General features: G+C 43.6%; 1 protein-coding gene across 3 annotated transcripts in view; it reads right to left on the bottom strand.

Moving 5' to 3' along the window:
• Positions 1-3,096: 3,096 nt before the first annotated feature.
• LOC143825882 (uncharacterized) overlaps positions 3,097-17,841 on the bottom strand; it is a 30,129-nt gene continuing 15,384 nt past the window's right edge. For 2 of the 3 annotated variants that reach the window (XM_077314276.1, XM_077314278.1), the window contains 4 exons: positions 16,554-16,959; positions 12,257-12,434; positions 5,799-5,994; positions 3,097-3,520 (listed from right to left, as the gene is read on the bottom strand). In XM_077314276.1, coding sequence (XP_077170391.1) covers positions 3,466-3,520; positions 5,799-5,994; positions 12,257-12,434; positions 16,554-16,703 — 579 coding nt within the window. In that variant the 5' untranslated portion in view covers positions 16,704-16,959 and the 3' untranslated portion in view covers positions 3,097-3,465. Of the gene's footprint in view, positions 3,521-5,798; positions 5,995-12,256; positions 12,435-16,553; positions 17,160-17,841 lie in introns of all 3 variants that reach the window. The other variant, XM_077314279.1, reaches the window with a different exon arrangement.

The raw sequence follows: 17,841 nt of genomic DNA, 5'->3' as shown, positions 1-17,841 counted from the left end.
AACAAAAGTATTGAGAAAGTCAGGATTCAGAGTCTATACTATGTATATGCATACAGACAGGAATTCTTGACAGAGACACCAAAGAAGGGGGTGGCATGGCTTATATACCTAGGCTGTGGGAAAGGGGGCAACAGAACTGCCTGAGGTGAGAATCAGGCATTCACACAGAAAAATAGGATCAGAGTGTTCTTTGATATGGGAAAGTGTGAAAGCAGTTCAAATATCTGTTGTTTAGCCTAGCTGGAATAACAGCCTTGAAGGGAGATAGCGAAGAGCCATGGAAGCGGGATGAGTCTTTGAAATGCAGGCGGAGGCAAGGGGAGGGGTGGTGCTCCTGAGCTCAACTGAGATGCCAGAGCAGAGCATGAGTTCTGAGAGTAATAGAAAACAAACAACTTGTAAAACAAGCAACTGGGACAGGAACCAAACAGTCAGACATCAGAAGCAATTCAGAGTAAGCAAGGAAGAGCACAGTTGAGGTTTTGTCCCCTGGACAGAGAATCCTCCCTGATGAGCCTCCAGCATTGTGTTGTTGGGAGAACAACAACACACACCACTCCCAGAGCCAGTTTGGTGTAGTGGTTAGGAGTGCGGATTTCTAATCCTGCATGCTGGGTTTGATTCCACACTCCCCCACAGACAGACAGCTGGGTGACCTTGGTCTCACCACACCACTGATAAAGCTGTTCTGACCAAGTAATCTCAGGGCTATCTCAGCCTCATCCACCTCACAGTGTGTCTGTTGTGGGGAGAGGAAAGGGAAGGCGACTGTAAGCCACTTTGAGACTCCTTTGGGTAGAGAAAAGCGGCATATAAGAACCAACTCTTCTTCTTCACCTATCTCAGTGGCAGAGGAATCTCTGCCCTGGAAGTCATCCCTGTGAGGAGATATCTCCTGGGATTCAGGGGGTGCTGGCTCGGGTAGAGGATGTGCTATGAATTTAAAGCAGAGATTGTAGCCAGCAATCTAGACTAGTTCCCTGGGCTACCAGCCAGATGCACAGAGGTGGGGAAGGGTAGGGAAGATGAGGGGACAGTCTCAAGTGACTCAACACTCGCCTGGAGATACCCTGGACGGGCAAGGGATTATCCGTCAGTCTGTCCCCTTTAAATGCAGCAATAGCGGCACAGGTCCACAGGGAATCTGTCAAAGGGTCTGAGCACTCCAAGCATTATACTTGTGAAGATTTAGTGACATGGTTAGGAAAAGCGTTGGATGGATAATTATTTTTAGCAGTATTTTACTTGTTAAATATAGATTTAAAAATTGGGATTTATATTAAAGTCTAAGGATAGGGTTAGGGTTATTTTAAGCCTGGGTAGTCTTGAGGAATGTGTTAGTTTAGTGGGAGAATTACTACTTGAAAAGACTTAGAGATATGGTTAGGAAAGGGTATGGGATGACTTTTAACAGTATGTTTCAAGTAAAATATGTTTAAAATATGGATTTATTTTAAGGCAAATCCTAAAAATAAGGTTAGGGTTAGGTTAGATATCTTTCAACTGTATTTTTGATGTTTGGGTTGCGGAATTTGTTGGAGGATTAGTTCTTGAAAAGACTTACACATTTTTAGGAAAGTATTTTTCCTTTTAAAAATTGGTAAAAATATGGATTTATATTAAGGTAAATTCTAAGGATAGGGTTAGACTTAGCTTAGGTGTGAGTCATGTTTAGGAGTTTTTTAGTTTAGTGGGAGGGTTAGTGCTTGTGAAGAGTTAGTAACACAGTTAGGAAAGGCCTTTGGATGTGTTGTTATTTTTAACAGTATTTTTCATGTTAAAATAGATAAAGAAAAGCATGGATCCTCACAGATCTTCGGAAGGGGGGGGGGTTGCATCCAGTCACCTCAATCTCTATCTTCAGCAAGAGGGAGCTATCACTCCACACTGCTCTTGAGGAAGTGGTTGCATCAAAAGCAGCAGCCAAGAACACAATGGAGGTGTAGAAGGCTGCAAGTTACAATCATCCCCAGAGTGCATGCCATCAAGGATCTGGAAGAGGAGTTTGATCATATGCATGCTGACGGGGCCATCCAATCCAGTTTCCCTGCACCAGCTGCAGCAAAAACCACTCATGAATGACCTGCAAGTTCAGAGACACCAAGTGTCACCAACTGAAGAAAAGTGTGCCCCATTGCCAGAACCTGTCATTCCCAAGGTCCGCCACAGGCAGACCAGCCTGTCCCATGACATTAACTCCAAGTCAGCAAAGTTAAAGTAGCACGTGGCCTGGCCCAGTGCTGCCATGGATGCCACCATGGACTCTCCTTCCTGTTGGTTGCACATTTAGAAGGCATGACATCTGTAAATCTCGGCTGGCCGGTGCATAAAGTGCTACCTGAGGGTCTCAATGATCTTGTCATAGATGGCCATCTAAATCTTGGTTGGTGACATTAGGTCTTGGACCAGCTCGAATGCAGCCATCCCTCAGACACTCAGAAGTCTGTTCAGCTTCTTGTCTGCTCCCTTGATGTCACCAGGAAGCATGCCAGCCAGGTGGCATAGGATTCCCACTTGGCTGGGAATGCCAGGTAAAACTCTGGTCACCCTGATGAAGACTGATGTGGAATCTGTAGTGCTTGGACCACATGGAGTACTCAAATTGTCCCTTCTTGACCGTTTACGCACTGGGAAGTTCATTGCCCTAGCTCCCATGCAGGAGCACAAATTGGGAGCAGATGAGGTGCACCAGGCCAAATGCTCCCCCATGTGGGTGCAGGAAGAGATGGGGCAACCTGCCACAACTAAAACTCCAGCCTGCAGCCTGGCATGAAACCTCCAGAGCGTAAACGATCCTTAAAAGGCAGGGCCAAAACATGGTTCAGCTGCCCACCTCAGATGGCAGGGAGCGATGTGATTTCAGCAATCCCCCTCAGACAGCAGGGTGATCTATGTGGGTTCCCACTTAGTAGATGTAGATGGGAACTTGGAGAGTGATTTCAGTGGTCCCTCCTCAGGAGGCCCTGGATTGCTTGCCAGTGCTGCTTATCCAGATCAGCAATCCTATCCTCATTATCAATATTGGTTAAATAAGGTGTGGAGTCACTCATATGCCAAACATCAGTTCTTTTATTGATCAAATGCAACAACTACTAAACAGCCTACCACCCAAATTGATATACAGTTGAGGATCCTGCCAAAGCCTGTGATTGGCCCTAAGCAGAGCCTCTGAATGTTGCTCACCTCTGCAAAGAAAAGGGAAAAGGTAGATTATGCAGGGAGTAGGAGGGAGGAAGTGCAAACACAGGAGTGTTTAAGGTTCTCTCCACTTGTTTTCAGGTAAATGCAATCTGTTTGCTAATACTATCAATTTGTTCTTTTAAAGGGCAGCATTAAACTGGGGTTTATAGCTTGTTTATTTTATAACATCCAAACAGAGAGACAAAGGGCAGAATAACTCTATGTACAGTAATATTTACATGGATGAAATGCAGTTATTGTAAAAAAAAATGTTTGGTCTCTTCCTTATTTTTTCTGGCATTGCCACTCAGCTTTCTCTGACCAGTACTCAGACAGTATCCTGGAAGAAAGAGAGAAACAGTTAATTAGACTGATTTCTGTAGATTCAGGTTTTTCTACCACAGCAGAAGGGTTAGTGGGTAAGTCGGTTCCAGGGTATTACTCTGGCTCAGAATAAACTGTACTCATAATTGAGTGTGCCTCATACTACATTCTATATTTTCCTTACAAGGGCCAATTCACATGTTCTTGTGGCCCCCATGTGGCAAAAGGGGGGTTAAACTTACAGGCACTGATGGAACAAACCATGGCTCTCTGGAACATGTCAGACTAAGAAATTGGGGCTGAAAGGGAGTTTTAAGTCCCCTCTTCTCACATGCTGATATTCCCAATCTAAATCTGGCCTGAACATATCTGGAAATTAAGCAGAACTGCCAGAACTAAGGAGACCTGCCTCCAGGTGAACTTGGGATCGTCAGAATTATAGCTCATCCAGTTCCTCTGGAGAAAACACATGCTTTGGAGGGTGGCCTCTATGGCATTGTACTGCCACTGAGATCCCTGTCCTCTGCAGGCTCTATCCCCAAATCTCCAGGAGCTTCCCAACCTGGAGCTGACAACCAAACCTGCATCCCCCACTGGTGGCAAAAGAGAACGGCTACTTGACCCAGAACACATCTGTGGACCAGACACATGCTAGCATTGGTGAGACCAACCACCTGCCCATTGGATCCTTGCCCCTCATGTCTCCTTAAAAGGATTGATAGATAGGAGACCCCCTCCAAGAGATAATCAACTTCTCCCTTTCACCGTGAGAATTCCCAAGGGGACTCAAGGAGGCAGTGGTTCGTCCTTTGCTGAAAAAAAACATCTCTGGATTTGTGAGACCCAGCCATCTATCATTGAGACCATGTCCAGATAAAGAATGAAAAAAACTTTCCCGTTGCTGTAGGTGTGTTTGAATTTAATGAAGAACGTAGTCCCCAAAATGTGAATTCTTACAAGCTATAGTTGTACAATTTACAAGAGGAGTATCTTTAATCTTTTTCTCAAGTGGCTCCTATGCTCAGAAATCCAGACTTTAAGTGGTCTAGAAGACATTCCCACATAATGCAATTTACATTTGCAAATGATCATATATAAGATGCTGCTAGATTCACAAGTAATAAACTGTTTAATTTCAACCTTGAAACCATTAGTGTGTTGGGATTCTTTAGTTTCCAGCATATTTTTCCGGCATATATTTGCACACCATACATTTGCCATAGCGATAGTTGCAAAAGTAAAGTATTAATGGAGTATTTTAAAGGCATAATGATTTCCCGAATATTTCTTCCCTGACAGCATGCAACAAGTGGTTTCTCACTGCAGCCCTTAATGTGATCAACCAAATAACAATGTTTGAGTATAATCTGCTGTAATTGCCGAGAATAATTTGAAAATTCAAAAGATGCAGTTAACCTGTTGGATATCAGTCTGGATTTATATTGCAAAAGATCCTTACAATCTGTTATATCGGCACGAGATTTGGCTGCATTTATAGTCCACAGTTAGTGCCCACGGGCAGTTAGATTGCCCCTTAAAGCAACACATGCCTGTTGGTATTTTCTAACATCAGAGTTATTCCTTTTGGCATGCAAGAATTGTCCAACTGGTAAATTGGTTTTTAAATGCCATGGATGGAAAGATTGAAACTAAAGAATACCAACACACTAATGGTTTCACCTATAATATGCTTGTTATCATTAAAACTACCCTCCTTTTAGCTGGTCCAGAGCTTAAAGGAAGTCAGACGTAATTTCAAGAAGAGGTTCATTAAGAGTAGGAAAAAGGTTTGGAATTTTACTCAGTTCCATACATAAATACTGCAATGCACATAAAGAGTTTCTCCGCTATTAGGTTTGAATGATAATTTATTCATATAGTTTTATTTAAGTAATTTATTTTTAACATTTAAAATTAAACAGCTTTAATGGCATAAGTGTCTATAAAAAAACAAAAAAGAAAAATGTACCCAGAAGAGAATTAAAGAGAAAAAAAGAAAAAAAATCATTGATTGCTTGATTTTGTTTTTTAATTTGTACCTTGCCCCTCCTGACAGTGCTAGTAGGGGCGGTTTACAACATATTATATTGAATAATACATAGAACATAAAAACAGCAGTTAAAAACACAATAAAACAATCCTACCCACAGTGTGGCAAGCTCACTTTTTGTCTGTGGAAATGTGCCTGCACCCGAAAGCTCACACCTTGAATAAATCTTTGTTGATTTTAAAGGTGCTATTGGACTCAATTTTTGTTGTTGTTCCATGTGGAATTAGTTACCAGAGTTACTTACTGTTGGTTAGGAGGAGTCTTTCTGCAAATGAGCCCTTGTAAACAGGAACACACTTGGTTCAAGCTGAATGCAAGACCTCCTTGAGGAATATAGCATCCTTCACCTATATGCAACCGTTTCTTGCAAACCATCTCCCCATGGAGGCGGGCACAACATGCATCAGGACCACAGTCTTTATCCTGGTGGCAGCGGGCACCTGCCAGGACAAAAGAAAACTAGTGAGAACCAAACTTTTTTCTTTTTCATTACATTCATAGAATTGGAAGGGATCTGCTGGATCATCTAGTCCAACCCTGCAGAATGCAAGAAATGGCTACAAGACTTAAGCACCCATTTACAATCTGAATAAGTTCACAGAATTAGCATTTCTGTCAGATGGCTATCTAGCCTCTGCTTTAAAACTTTCAAAAAGGTTTCTGCATGGGCGGAAAAGGATGAAAAAGCAGCCATATGGAGGCAGGGCAAATCCCCATGTCCATATGACATTGCTACCAGGCCACCGTTCTCTTAGGCCTGGCACAGACCAGGTTCTAGAAACTCCACGCTTCAGCACCGTTTCAGCACTGCGGGAGCCAATGGGGCCTGTCCCACGGCAGGCCCATTAGGCCTGCAGGCGTAGAATGTAATCCCACCATCCAGCAAACTACCACACCTCCACACAGCAGAACCTACCTACTGCCATGTTTCCCAGGGGGACTCCTTTCAGCGGGATACCGATGCTGAATTGTGTCCCACGTGGGGACTCCATATGATGTGGAGCATGCAGCTCCGCAGCATTGTACCAGAGGCAGTTCAGAATGGCACCACTGGTGCGGAATCACCCAAAGAGAACCTACCACCTCCCAAGAAAGCAACTGCTCTAACTGTCAGGAACTTCTTCCAGACATTTAGCCAAAAAATAATTTAAACCAATTGGTTCTCGTCCAATCCTCCGAGACAACAGAAAACAATTCTCCTTCATCCTCTATGTAACAGCCCTTCAAGTCCTTGAAGATGGTTATCATGCCACCTCTCTCTCCAGGCTAAACAGACAAAACTCCCTCAACCTTCCTTCATGCGTCTTGGTCTTCAAATCCCTCACCATTTTCGTTGCCCTTCTCTGAACATGCTCCAGTTTACCAGTCAGTCAGTCATAGTACCTTTATTTATTTGTCTACATCCTTCTTCAGTTGTGGTGCTCAAAACTGAGGTCTAACAAGAGCACAGTAAAACGGTACCATCACCTCATGTGATACTTCTTTTAATAGAGAGCCAGTTCGGTGTAGTGGTTAGGAGTGCGGACTTCTAATCTGGCATGCCAGGTTCGATTCTGCGCTCCCCCACATGCAGCCAGCTGGGTGACCTTGGGCTCGCCACAGCACTGATAAAACTGTTCTGACCAAGCAGTGATATCAGGGCTCTCTCAGCCTCACCTACCTCACAGGGTGTCTGTTGTGGGGAAAGGAAAGAGAAGGCGACTGTGAGCCGCTTTGAGCCTCCTTCGGGTAGGGAAAAGTGGCATATAAGAACCAACTCTTCTTCTTCTTCTAATACAGCCCCAAATCCCATTTGCCTTTTTAGCTACTGAGTCACACTGCTGACATGTTCAATGTATGGTCTACTAAGAGCCCGAGATCCTTTTTGCACACACTACAGCCAAAACAGGTCTTGATGCATATGATTTCCTCCCCACCAAAATGCAGAATTTTACATTTATCACTACTGAAATTCATTTTATTTATTTTAGCCCAGTTTTCCAGTCTGTCAAGATCATCCTGTATCCTGATTCTGTCTTCTGCTGCATTTGCTACACATCCCAGTTTAGTATCATCTGCAAATTTAAAAAGCACCCCCTTTATTTCTTTATCCAATCATTTATGAATGGGTTGGATAACACAGGGCCAGGGACAGATCCCTGAGACACTCCACTTGTCACTCCTGTCCAAGAGGATGATCAGCCATTAACAAGCACTCTTTGGGTGTGATCTGTCAACTAGTTATCTAACAGTAATAGGATCCATACCACATTTTACCAATTTGTCAACAAGAACATAATTATTTTAAAATCTAGCAAATCCAGCAATGACCTCCCCTAAATTAATTTCAGACTTAGTTTCAAAAGTTTAAATGCCTAAAAAACAGCTTACAAAAATTAAGAACTGAGGTAAGAATCTCCCTCCCTAAATTAGCATGACCTGAATAGCCCAGGCGGCCTGATCTTAGAAACTAAGCAGGGTCAGCCAGCTAGTATTGGGATAGGAAAACTTCAAGGAATAATAAGTTTGCTATACAGCAGCAGGCAATAGCAAACCACCTCTGAATGTCTCTTGCCTAGAAACTCTATAGGGTCACCATAAATCAGCTGTGAATTGATAGCAACAACAGTTACAGATTAGCCTGACAGAAGATGGATCATTGTAGTGCATTCCAGACTATAGCTCAAATACTTTGCATTTGAAAATATTGTGTAAGTCTGAGGTTTAAGGATTTGTATGAGAATCTCCCCTCCAAATATATGTAACAAATCCTGCCCACCCACCCATCCTTAAACTGGTGACATCTCTTACCCATCAGAAAAGAAAGACTTCTACTGATATTCTAAGCAGAGTCACACTCTTCTAAATCCATTTTAATCAATGGGCTGGGAAGGCTATAACTCTGGGCCTTTCCGCACATGTTAAATGTAGTGAAGTCGTTATATTCCGGCTGCTCTGCATGACATCTCCAGCATCCAGCGTCCAGGCAGCACTCAGCTGGCTACAGCCTCCATTTTAAAGTGCTAGTTGTAGAATCATATAAAGTGGATTCCCCAACCTAAAAAGCACCAGCTAGATCAGAGCAACCAGTAGGCCACCAACAAAAAATATGTGTGGAGGCGAAGAAGCACTACACCTCCAATGTCTCACCCTTACATCTGTCTCCCTCTCCCTTCTCCCAGGGATGGGGATTTGTGTGTATGTGTTTTGTAAGCAAACTGCCTGGAGCAACGAATAGGCAGACTAGCATGCAAGCAAAGGCAAAAATTATTTTCTCCCAAAGTTGTGACACAAAGTCCACCCCCCAAAAAAAATCAGGAACAAGATTTTTTTTAAGACTCATGATTCCATAAGGGGTGGCAAGAAAAAAATCACTATGCATCTATGATGCATAGGTGTTTCAACTGAGAAGTATTGATTTTTAAAAAAAATTAGCAGGCATCGCAGACCCTTTAAAACATAGTGATCAGAGAGCGTTAGGGCAGTGGTTGAGAGTAGAGGAGTAAACTGCCCCCCCCCACCGGGCCTCAGTAAAAGGCGTTGAGTGGTCCCCAGTGAGTGGTCCCCGGCGTTGAGTGGTCCCTGGTGATAAAAAGGTTGGGGACCACTGCTGTAAACCCAGATGGCAGACAATGGATTCACTGGTCACAAACATATTCCTGGCATGTATGGAAGCCTGTTGTCTTCCTTCATGTACCCCAAGAGGGAACAATTACTTCAGGTTAAATTCTTTCAGTACCTATCTAGAAATACAAAAGTATTTCTTAAGATACAATCTATTCAGAAGGGATAGACAAGAAAAGAAGGGAGAGGTATAGCAATATATGTTAGGAATCTTTATACTTGTGAAGAAATACAGGTACCTGAGCATGGAAGTTCAGTTGAGTGTATTTGGGTAAATATAAAAGGAGTAGGAAATGAGAGTGGTATTATTGTGGGGGTCTGCTATAGACCTCCAAGCCAGTCAGAGGATTTGAATGAGATACTGCTAGACCAAATTACACAATTTTCCAAAGAGGGAGGAAACAGTGGTCATGGGTGACTTCGATTACCCAGATATCTGTTGGAAGACCAACTCTGCTAAAAATGCAAACTCCATTAAATTCTTAACTTGTCTTGCCGATAGCTTCATTTCCCAGAAAGTAGAGAGGGGAACCAGGGGGTCTGCTATTTTAGACTTGCTTCTCATCAATAAGGAAGAACTGGTAGAAGAGGTGGAAGTAGTGGGCACACTTGGTAGCAATGACCATGTGCTTTTGGAATTTTCAATTGTGAGAAAGAGAAAACCTTTACGTAGTCATACGTATATACTGGACTTTAGGAAAGCTGATTTTAACAGACAAAGGTTTGTTGCATAGAATCCTGTGGTCAGAAAGACTTAAAGAAATAGCAGTCCAAGAGGGCTGGGAGTTTCTAAAAAGTGAAATACTGAAGGCTCAATCACAAACAATTCCCTTGAGAAGAAAAGATGGAAGGATCCTAAGGAAGCCAAGTTGGCTCCATAAGCAGTTGTCAAATGATTTGAGGAATAAAAAAAGAGTCATTTATTCCACTGCTGAACTACTCTGACTGTGAAAAAAATTTTTCCTGATATCTAGCCTATATTGCTGTACTTGTAGATTAAACCCATTACTGCACGTCCTTTCCTCTGCAGCCAACGGAAACAGCATCCTGCCCTCCTCTAAGTGACAAATACCTAAAGAAGGCTACCATGTCCCCTCTCAACCTCCTTTTCTCCAAGCTGAACATTCCCAAGTCCCTCAACCTATCTTCATAGGGCTTGATCCCTTGGCCCCAGATCATCCTCGTCGCTCTCCTCTGTACCCTTTCAATTTTATCCACGTCCTTCTTGAAGTGAGGCCTCTAGAACTGCACACAGTACTCCAGGTGTGGTCTGACCAGTGCCATATACAATGGGACTATGACATCTTGTGATTTTGATGTGATGCCCCTGTTGATACAACCCAAAATGGCATTTGCCTTTTTTACCGCTGCATCACACTGCCTGCTCATGTTTAGCTTACAATCCACAAGTCCCCAAGGTCTCATTCGCACACAGTGTTACAGTGCTAGAAGCATATCCCCCATCCATTAGGCATGCTTTTCATTTTTCTGACTCAGATGCAGAACTTTACACTTATCTTTATTAAATTGCATCTTGTTCTCATTTGCCCATATTTCGTGGAGAACAGGTGAGAACAGGTGAGGTGCCAGATGATTGGAGGCGGGCAAATGTTGTCCCCATCTTCAAGAAAGGGAAAAAGGAGGATCCGAGTAATTATCGACCCATCAACTTGACATCTGTAGCTGGCAAAATTTTGGAACAAATAATCAAACACTTGGCTCTTGAGCAGCTGGAACTGAGAGTGTGATTTCTAAGACTCAGCACGGGTTTCACAAGAACAAGTGATGTCAGACCAACCTTATCTCTTTTTTTGAGAAAGTGACTACCTTGCTGGATCAGGGGAATACTGTGGACATAGTTTATCGGGATTTCAGTAAAGCTTTTAATAAGATTGCAAATGATATTCTTGTTCACAAGTTGGTAAAATGCGGTAAGGATCCTAATTCTGTCAGGTGGATTAATAACTGGTTGACAAATCATACCCAGAGGGTACTTGTTAATGGTTCAGCATCTTCTTGGAAAAGAGTGACAAGTGGAATACCCCAAGGATCTGTCCTGGGGCCTGTATTGTTCAACACATATATAAATGATTTGGATAGGGGATTAGAGGGGATACTTATTAAATTTGCAGTTGATACTAAACTGGGAGGGGTAGCAAACACAACTGAAGACAGCTACAGAAAACAGGATGATCTTGATAGGCTCGAGAAGTGGGCTAAACTGAATAAAATGAAGTTCAATAGGGACAAATGTAAAATTCTGCATTTAGGTAGAAAAAAACAAATACACCAATATAAGATGGGAGAGACTTGTCTTGGCAGTAGCATGTGCAAAAAGGATTTAGGAGTCTTAGTAGACCATACATTGAACATGAGTCAGCAGTGTGACTCAGTGGCTAAAAAGGCAAATGGGATTTTGGGCTGTATCAAACGGAGTATAGTGTCCAGATCACGGGAGGTGATGGTACCGCTTTACTCTGCTCTGGTTTGGCCTCACTTGGAGTACTGTGTTCAGTTTTGGGCACCCCAGTTGAAGAGGGATGTTGACAAACTGGAACGTGCCCAGAGGAGGGCAACGAAGATGGTGAGGGGTTTGGAGACCAAGGCATATGAAGAAAGGTTGGGGGAGCTTGGTCTGTTTAGCCTAGAGAGGAGACGACTGAGAGAGGATCTGATAACCATCTTCAAGTATTTAAAAGGGTGCCATATGGAGCAGAATTGTTCTCTCTTAACCCAGGGGGACAGACCAGAACGAATGGGATGAAATTAGTACAAAAGAAATTCCATCTAAACATCCGGAAGAAGTTCCGGACAGTTAGAACAATTTCTCAGTGGAACAAGCTTCCTCAGGAGGTGGTAGGTTCTCCATCTTTGAAAATTTTTAAACAGAGGCTAGATAGCCTTCTGACGGAGAGGCTGATTCTGTGAAGGCAAAGGGGTGGCAGGTTACAGTAGATGAGCGATTGGGATGTGAGTGTCCTGCAGTGCAGGGGGTTGGACTAGATGACCCATGAGGTCCCTTCCAACTCTGTTATTCTATGATTCTAAGATCTTAAGATCCTAGGATCAGAGATAGCAGTTTGCCTCTCCATGCCTTACCTTTCTGCCCGCCTGGCACAGTCGGGTGGCATCTACCAAACATGCAGCTCAAACCCCTGCTGCAGTGGGCATCCTGACGGCAGTACTCCCCTTCTTTTCGGAGGGTTAGGCAGAATCCAAAATGGTGGTCACAGAAGAACCCTTGGGAGCAAGGTACCTCTTGGCTGCATACAATCATCTGTAAAGAGAAACTGATTGATTAAGAGGTGATAAGATAGCCATCTTCAAGTAGAAGAAGAACTGGTTCTTATATGCCACTTTTCTCTACCCAAAGGAGTCTCAAAGCAGCTTACATTCGCCTTCCCTTTCCTCTCCCCACAACATACACCCTGTGAAGGAGGTGAGGCTGAGAGAGCCCTTAGATTACTGCTAGGTCAGAACAGCTTTATCAGTGCTGTGGAAAGCCCAAGGTCACCCAGCTGGTTGCATGTAGGGGAGCATGGACTCAAACTGAGCATGCCAGATTAGAAGTCCTAACCACTACACAAAGCTGACTCGCAGCACCAAATAATTGAAAGGCTGTCACATAGGATGGAGCAGAGTTTCTGTTGCCCTAAGGGGTCAGACCAGAACCAATGGGATGAAATTAATTCAAAAGAATTTTTGGCTAAACATCCGGAAGAAGTTTCTGACAGAGTAGTTCCTCAATGGAACTAGCTTCCTCAGGAGGTGGTAGGTTCTCCTTCTTTAACTCACTTTCTCCTGTTGTTAATCTATACACTAAGGCCTAGAAAACTGTACACTCTAGATGGCTACATCATTGTAGTAAGATCTTCACAACTCTCCTAAACACACTCCTGTGTTTCCCCCTCTTGCTAGCCTCCAGGTATGGCTTGAGATCTCCTGGAACTACGTCTCCAGGTGACAAAAATCAGTTCTCCTGGAGGAAATGGTTACTTTGGAAGGAGGACTTTATAGCATTATACTCTATTGAAGACCTTTGCCTCCTCAAACCCTGCCTACTCTAGACTCCATGCCCCCAAATATCCAGGAATTTAGAAACCATATTGCCCTGGTTTCTAAATATGGCAACCATATTGCACTTCCCAATTAAACATTGCATCCCTAAACTGGAACCAAGGAAAGATCATATGTATCTCTAGCAAGACTGAAAATTGAAATTTTAGGAATCAGTGAACTAAAATGGACAGGAACGGGTGAATTTAATTCAGATGACCATCAAGTATACTACTGTGGGAAAGAATCTCTCAGGAGAAATAGAGTAGCCTTCATAATCAATAAAAGTGTAGGAAAAGCAGTATTGGGATAAAATCTCCAAAATGAGAGAATGATCTCAGTACGAATCCAAGGCAAACCATTCAACATCACAGTAGTGCAGATCTATGCCCCAACCACTGCTGCTGAAGAGGATGAAGCTGACCAGTTCTATGAAGCCCTACAACATCTTCTAGAAGCAACACCAAAAAATGATGTGCTTATCATCATGGGGGATTGGAATGCTAAAGTAGGAAGCCAAAAGATAACCAGGATAACAGGCAAGTTTGGCCTTGGAGTACAAAATGAAGCAGGGCACAAGCTGGTAGAATTTTGTCAAGAGAATACAACGGTCATAGCAAACACTCTTTTACAACAACCCAAGAGATGATTCTACACATGGGCAACACCAGACAGTCAACACAGAAATCAGTTTGACTATGTGCTCTGAAATATGCCTCCAAATTTGGAAAACTCAGCAGTGGCCACAGGATTGGAAAAGGTCAATTTACATTCCAATCCCAAAGAAGGGCAGTGCCTCACCATCGCACTCATTTCTCATGCTAGCAAAGTTATGCTCAAAATCCTACAAGCTAGGCTCCAGCAATATGTGGACCGAGAACTTCCAGAAGTACAGGCAGGATTTCGAAGAGGCAGAGAAACTAGAGATCAAATTGCCAACATACGCTGGATCATGGAGAAAGCTAGGGAGTTCCAGAAAAACATCTTCTTCTGCTTCCTTGACTTTGCTAAAGCCTTTGATTGTGTGGAGCACAACAAACTGTGTCAAGTTCTTAAACAGATGGGAATACCAGAGCATCTTATCTGTCTCTTGAGAAACCTATATGCAGGTCAAGAAGCAACAGTGAGAACTGGGCATGGAATCACTGATTGGTTCAAAATTGAGAAAGGAGTTCTACAAGTCTGTGTACTGTTGCTTTGATTATTAAACTTGTATGCGGAGCACATCATGAGAAAGGCTGGGTTAGATGAGTCACAAATTGGGATTAAAATAGCAGGGAGAAATATCAACAACCTCAGATATGCAGATATACCACTCTAATGGCAGAAAGCGAAGAGGAACTAAAGAGCCTGTTGATGCGGGTGAAGGAGGAATGTGCAAAAGTTGGCTTGCAACTCAACATCAAGAAAACTAAGATCATGGCATCCGGCCCTCTTAATTCCTGGCATATATATGGGGAAGAAATGGAGGTAGTGACAGATTTTATTTTCCTGGGCTCCAAGATCACTGCAGATGGGGACTGCAGCAAAGAAATTAAAAGACGCTTGCTCCTGGGAAAGAAAGCTATGGCAAATCTAGACAGCATCCTAAAGAGCAGAGACCCTGCCAACCAAAGTGTGTCTAGTCAAGGCTATGGTCTTCCCAGTTGCAATGTATGGCTGTGAAAGTTGGACCATAAGGAAGGCCGAGCGTCAAAGAATTGAGGCTTTTGAACTCTGGTGCTGGAGAAGACTCTTGCGAGTCCCTTGGACTTCATGGCAAACAAACCAGTCAGTCCTAGAGGAGATCAGCCCTGAATGTTCTTTAGAAGGCCAGACCCTGAAAATGAAACTCAAGTACTTTGACCACCTCATGAGAAGGAAGCATTCCCTGGAGAAGAGCCTAATGCTGGGTGCGATTGAGGGCAAAAGAAGAAGGGGATGACAGAGAACGAGGTGGCTGGATGGAGTCACTGAAGCAGTCGGTGTGAACTTATATGGACTCCGGGGAATGGTAGAGGACAGGAAGGCCTGGAGGATCATTGGCCATAGGGTCGCGATGGGTCAGACACGACTTTGCAAGTAAAAACAACAACTTCTCTAGCAATCCAGTATGGCTGAGTTTGGGGTTGAGACCCAAGATGGCTAGAGTGATGAAACAAATGTAGCATTGCCAGCCTCCAGGTGGTGGATGGTCATCTTCTGCAGTTACTACTAATCTCTGGGTGACAGAAATCAGTTCACCCAAAACAAATGGCTGCTTTGGAAAGTCATGGCATTATATTCCCCTTCCCCTGTTCCAACTCCACCCCCAAAATCTCAACCTAGAGCTGGCAACCTTAGACAAATGCTATGGGGGGAAATTTTAAGCTGATTTTTGTTGCATTGTTTATTAAATGTATTATGCTGCTTTTCATTACACTGTTTTCTGAAACGTGCAACCTTGTTTTATCACATTGTTTATTGTGTGCATTACACCAGTTTACTGCATTGTATTAAAATTGTATCCTCCACTTTGAGTCTCTGCAAGAAAGGCAATCTACATATTAATCTAAACAATTGTAACAATAAAGGGGGGAGAATAACTATTTTTTGTTCCTTGCTTTTCACTACCTGAAGGAATCCCAAAGTGGTTACAATCGTCTTCCCTTCCTCTCCCCACAACAGATACCTTGTGAGGTAGGTGAGGCTGAGAAAGTTCTGACAGAATTGTGACTGGCCCAAGGTGGCTGCATGTGGAGGAGTGGGAAATTAAACCCACTACTCCAAATTAGAGGCCTCCACACTTAATCACCACACCATGCTGGCTCTCCTGAGCCAAGACTCAGTCAGGACAATGAGAGGTCTCCAGGCCACATTCTTCCTGGAAGAATGGCCAAGATTTCCAGTGCCTCAACTGTAACCAATAGGTACTCATTTTGCTGTCTTTGCTCCCATCCCACCCTTCCTCCATCTACCTGTAGGGTCCAGGTGGTTCAAGCTAATATCCCCTGCTCTTTCCCTATAAGAAGCTACACTTCCACATATCCAAATGTAACCCACAGTTCTTTTCTGTTTACTAGGGATGCCAGTCCCCATGTGGGACCTAGAGATCCCCTGGAATTGTAGTTCATCTCCAGTTGACAGAGATCAGTTTGCCTGGAGAAAATGGCCACTTTGGAGGGTAGACTCCATAGCATTATACTACACTGAGTTCCCTCCTCACTCCAAATCCCTCCCATTTCCAGCTCCACCCCCAAAGTCTCCAGGTATTTCCCAACCCAGAGATGGCATCCCTAAGTCCCATTGTGTTCAACAGTGCTTACAGGTGCTATAAGGACTGCTGCTCAGTTCTATAAAATAGAATGCCACGAATGCTTACCTTAAGGCTAGGGGTTGGTCCCGAGCCTTTCAAGGATGCCACCTCACTGGGGTTCTGATAAGGCAATGAGTGCATCCACGCCCAGATGTAGCCATGTACTGCTGGTGAAGGGCAGAGAAGGAAGACGAGAAGGCAGAGATGCTGCTTCATCACAAAGACCTGGAGCAGATGGATTTGACAGGACAGCCAGGCTGGGCAAGTTTATATAGCCAGACCTATCTCAGCTCCTGCTGGTTCACACTGTTTGCCAATCTAATGAGAAGGAGAAGGCTAATCATGGATTAGCGGTTTAGCACAATGCTTAGGCCCTCCTGATGCTCCAGAAGAGCAAACGAAAGCCCAGAAGTCTGGCTCCATGGTGGCCAAGCAGTGCCTCTCTGTCTCCGCATGCCAGGTTGTGCTGCCTCTGTTAAATGTAGGAGCAAAACAGGTCCACGTTATATAACCATAAACAGTGTCTGGCATGCAAAGAGTTTGTGGAGTTCACTTTCTCAAAAATGCCCTGGAACTTTTTTTTGCTTGTTCCATTATTTTTAAACTATATACTTCCTTCCTTCTTTCCTTCCTCCAAGAGCACACTAGATATCTTCCAGAGAGCAGAAAAGCCTAGAGATAAACAGAAAGAGGATATTGGCTGGCAAGAGATTCTGGAAGGGCTAAATGAAATATTTCTGGAACACATGAAGCTGCCTCATACTGTGAGTGAGACTAGGTCAATCTAAGTCACTCTTGATTACTTGTCTACTTTTACTAATAGTAGCTATTGAGTGTCTAGAAGCAGGCCTTTCACATCATCCATTCCCTGCTCCTTTTAACTGAAGATGCCTGAGATCAAACCTGGAACCTTCCACATGCCAAACAGATGCTCTGACAACTGAGCCATAGATAGACCTTATCTGTCTTCATACAATAAAGCTATAAATTGACACAAAATGTGGTAACAGCAGCAGCCTTTTTGTGCCCTCCACTAGACATATAGAAGGGGTGTAATATGTTTGGGCCTAATGTATTAAACAGCTGTACTTTCCTGATAGAATCTCCCAAAAATCTTGCCCATTAAAAACAAAAAACAGGGAACAAACTCATGGAGGTCATGAAGCTACTAGAGCTAGCAATAGCTATCTCCTGCTTGGGAAATTCCTGAATATTTGGGGGTGGTATGTGGAGTGGTGGGGATTAAGACAGGGAAGGGCTCAGTAGTGAAACTAGAGAACCTACCCTCATTTGCTTTGGGGGGCTGGAGAACAGCTGGAATTCTAGGGGCTGTTCCGCACAGCGTTAATGTTGC

The sequence above is a fragment of the Paroedura picta genome, chromosome 16 (genome assembly GCF_049243985.1).
Source record: "Paroedura picta isolate Pp20150507F chromosome 16, Ppicta_v3.0, whole genome shotgun sequence".
In the NCBI taxonomy this organism is placed as follows: domain Eukaryota; kingdom Metazoa; phylum Chordata; class Lepidosauria; order Squamata; family Gekkonidae; genus Paroedura; species Paroedura picta.
Note: the sequence above shows the minus strand (reverse complement) of the source record. Positions and strands in the feature narration are given on the sequence as shown.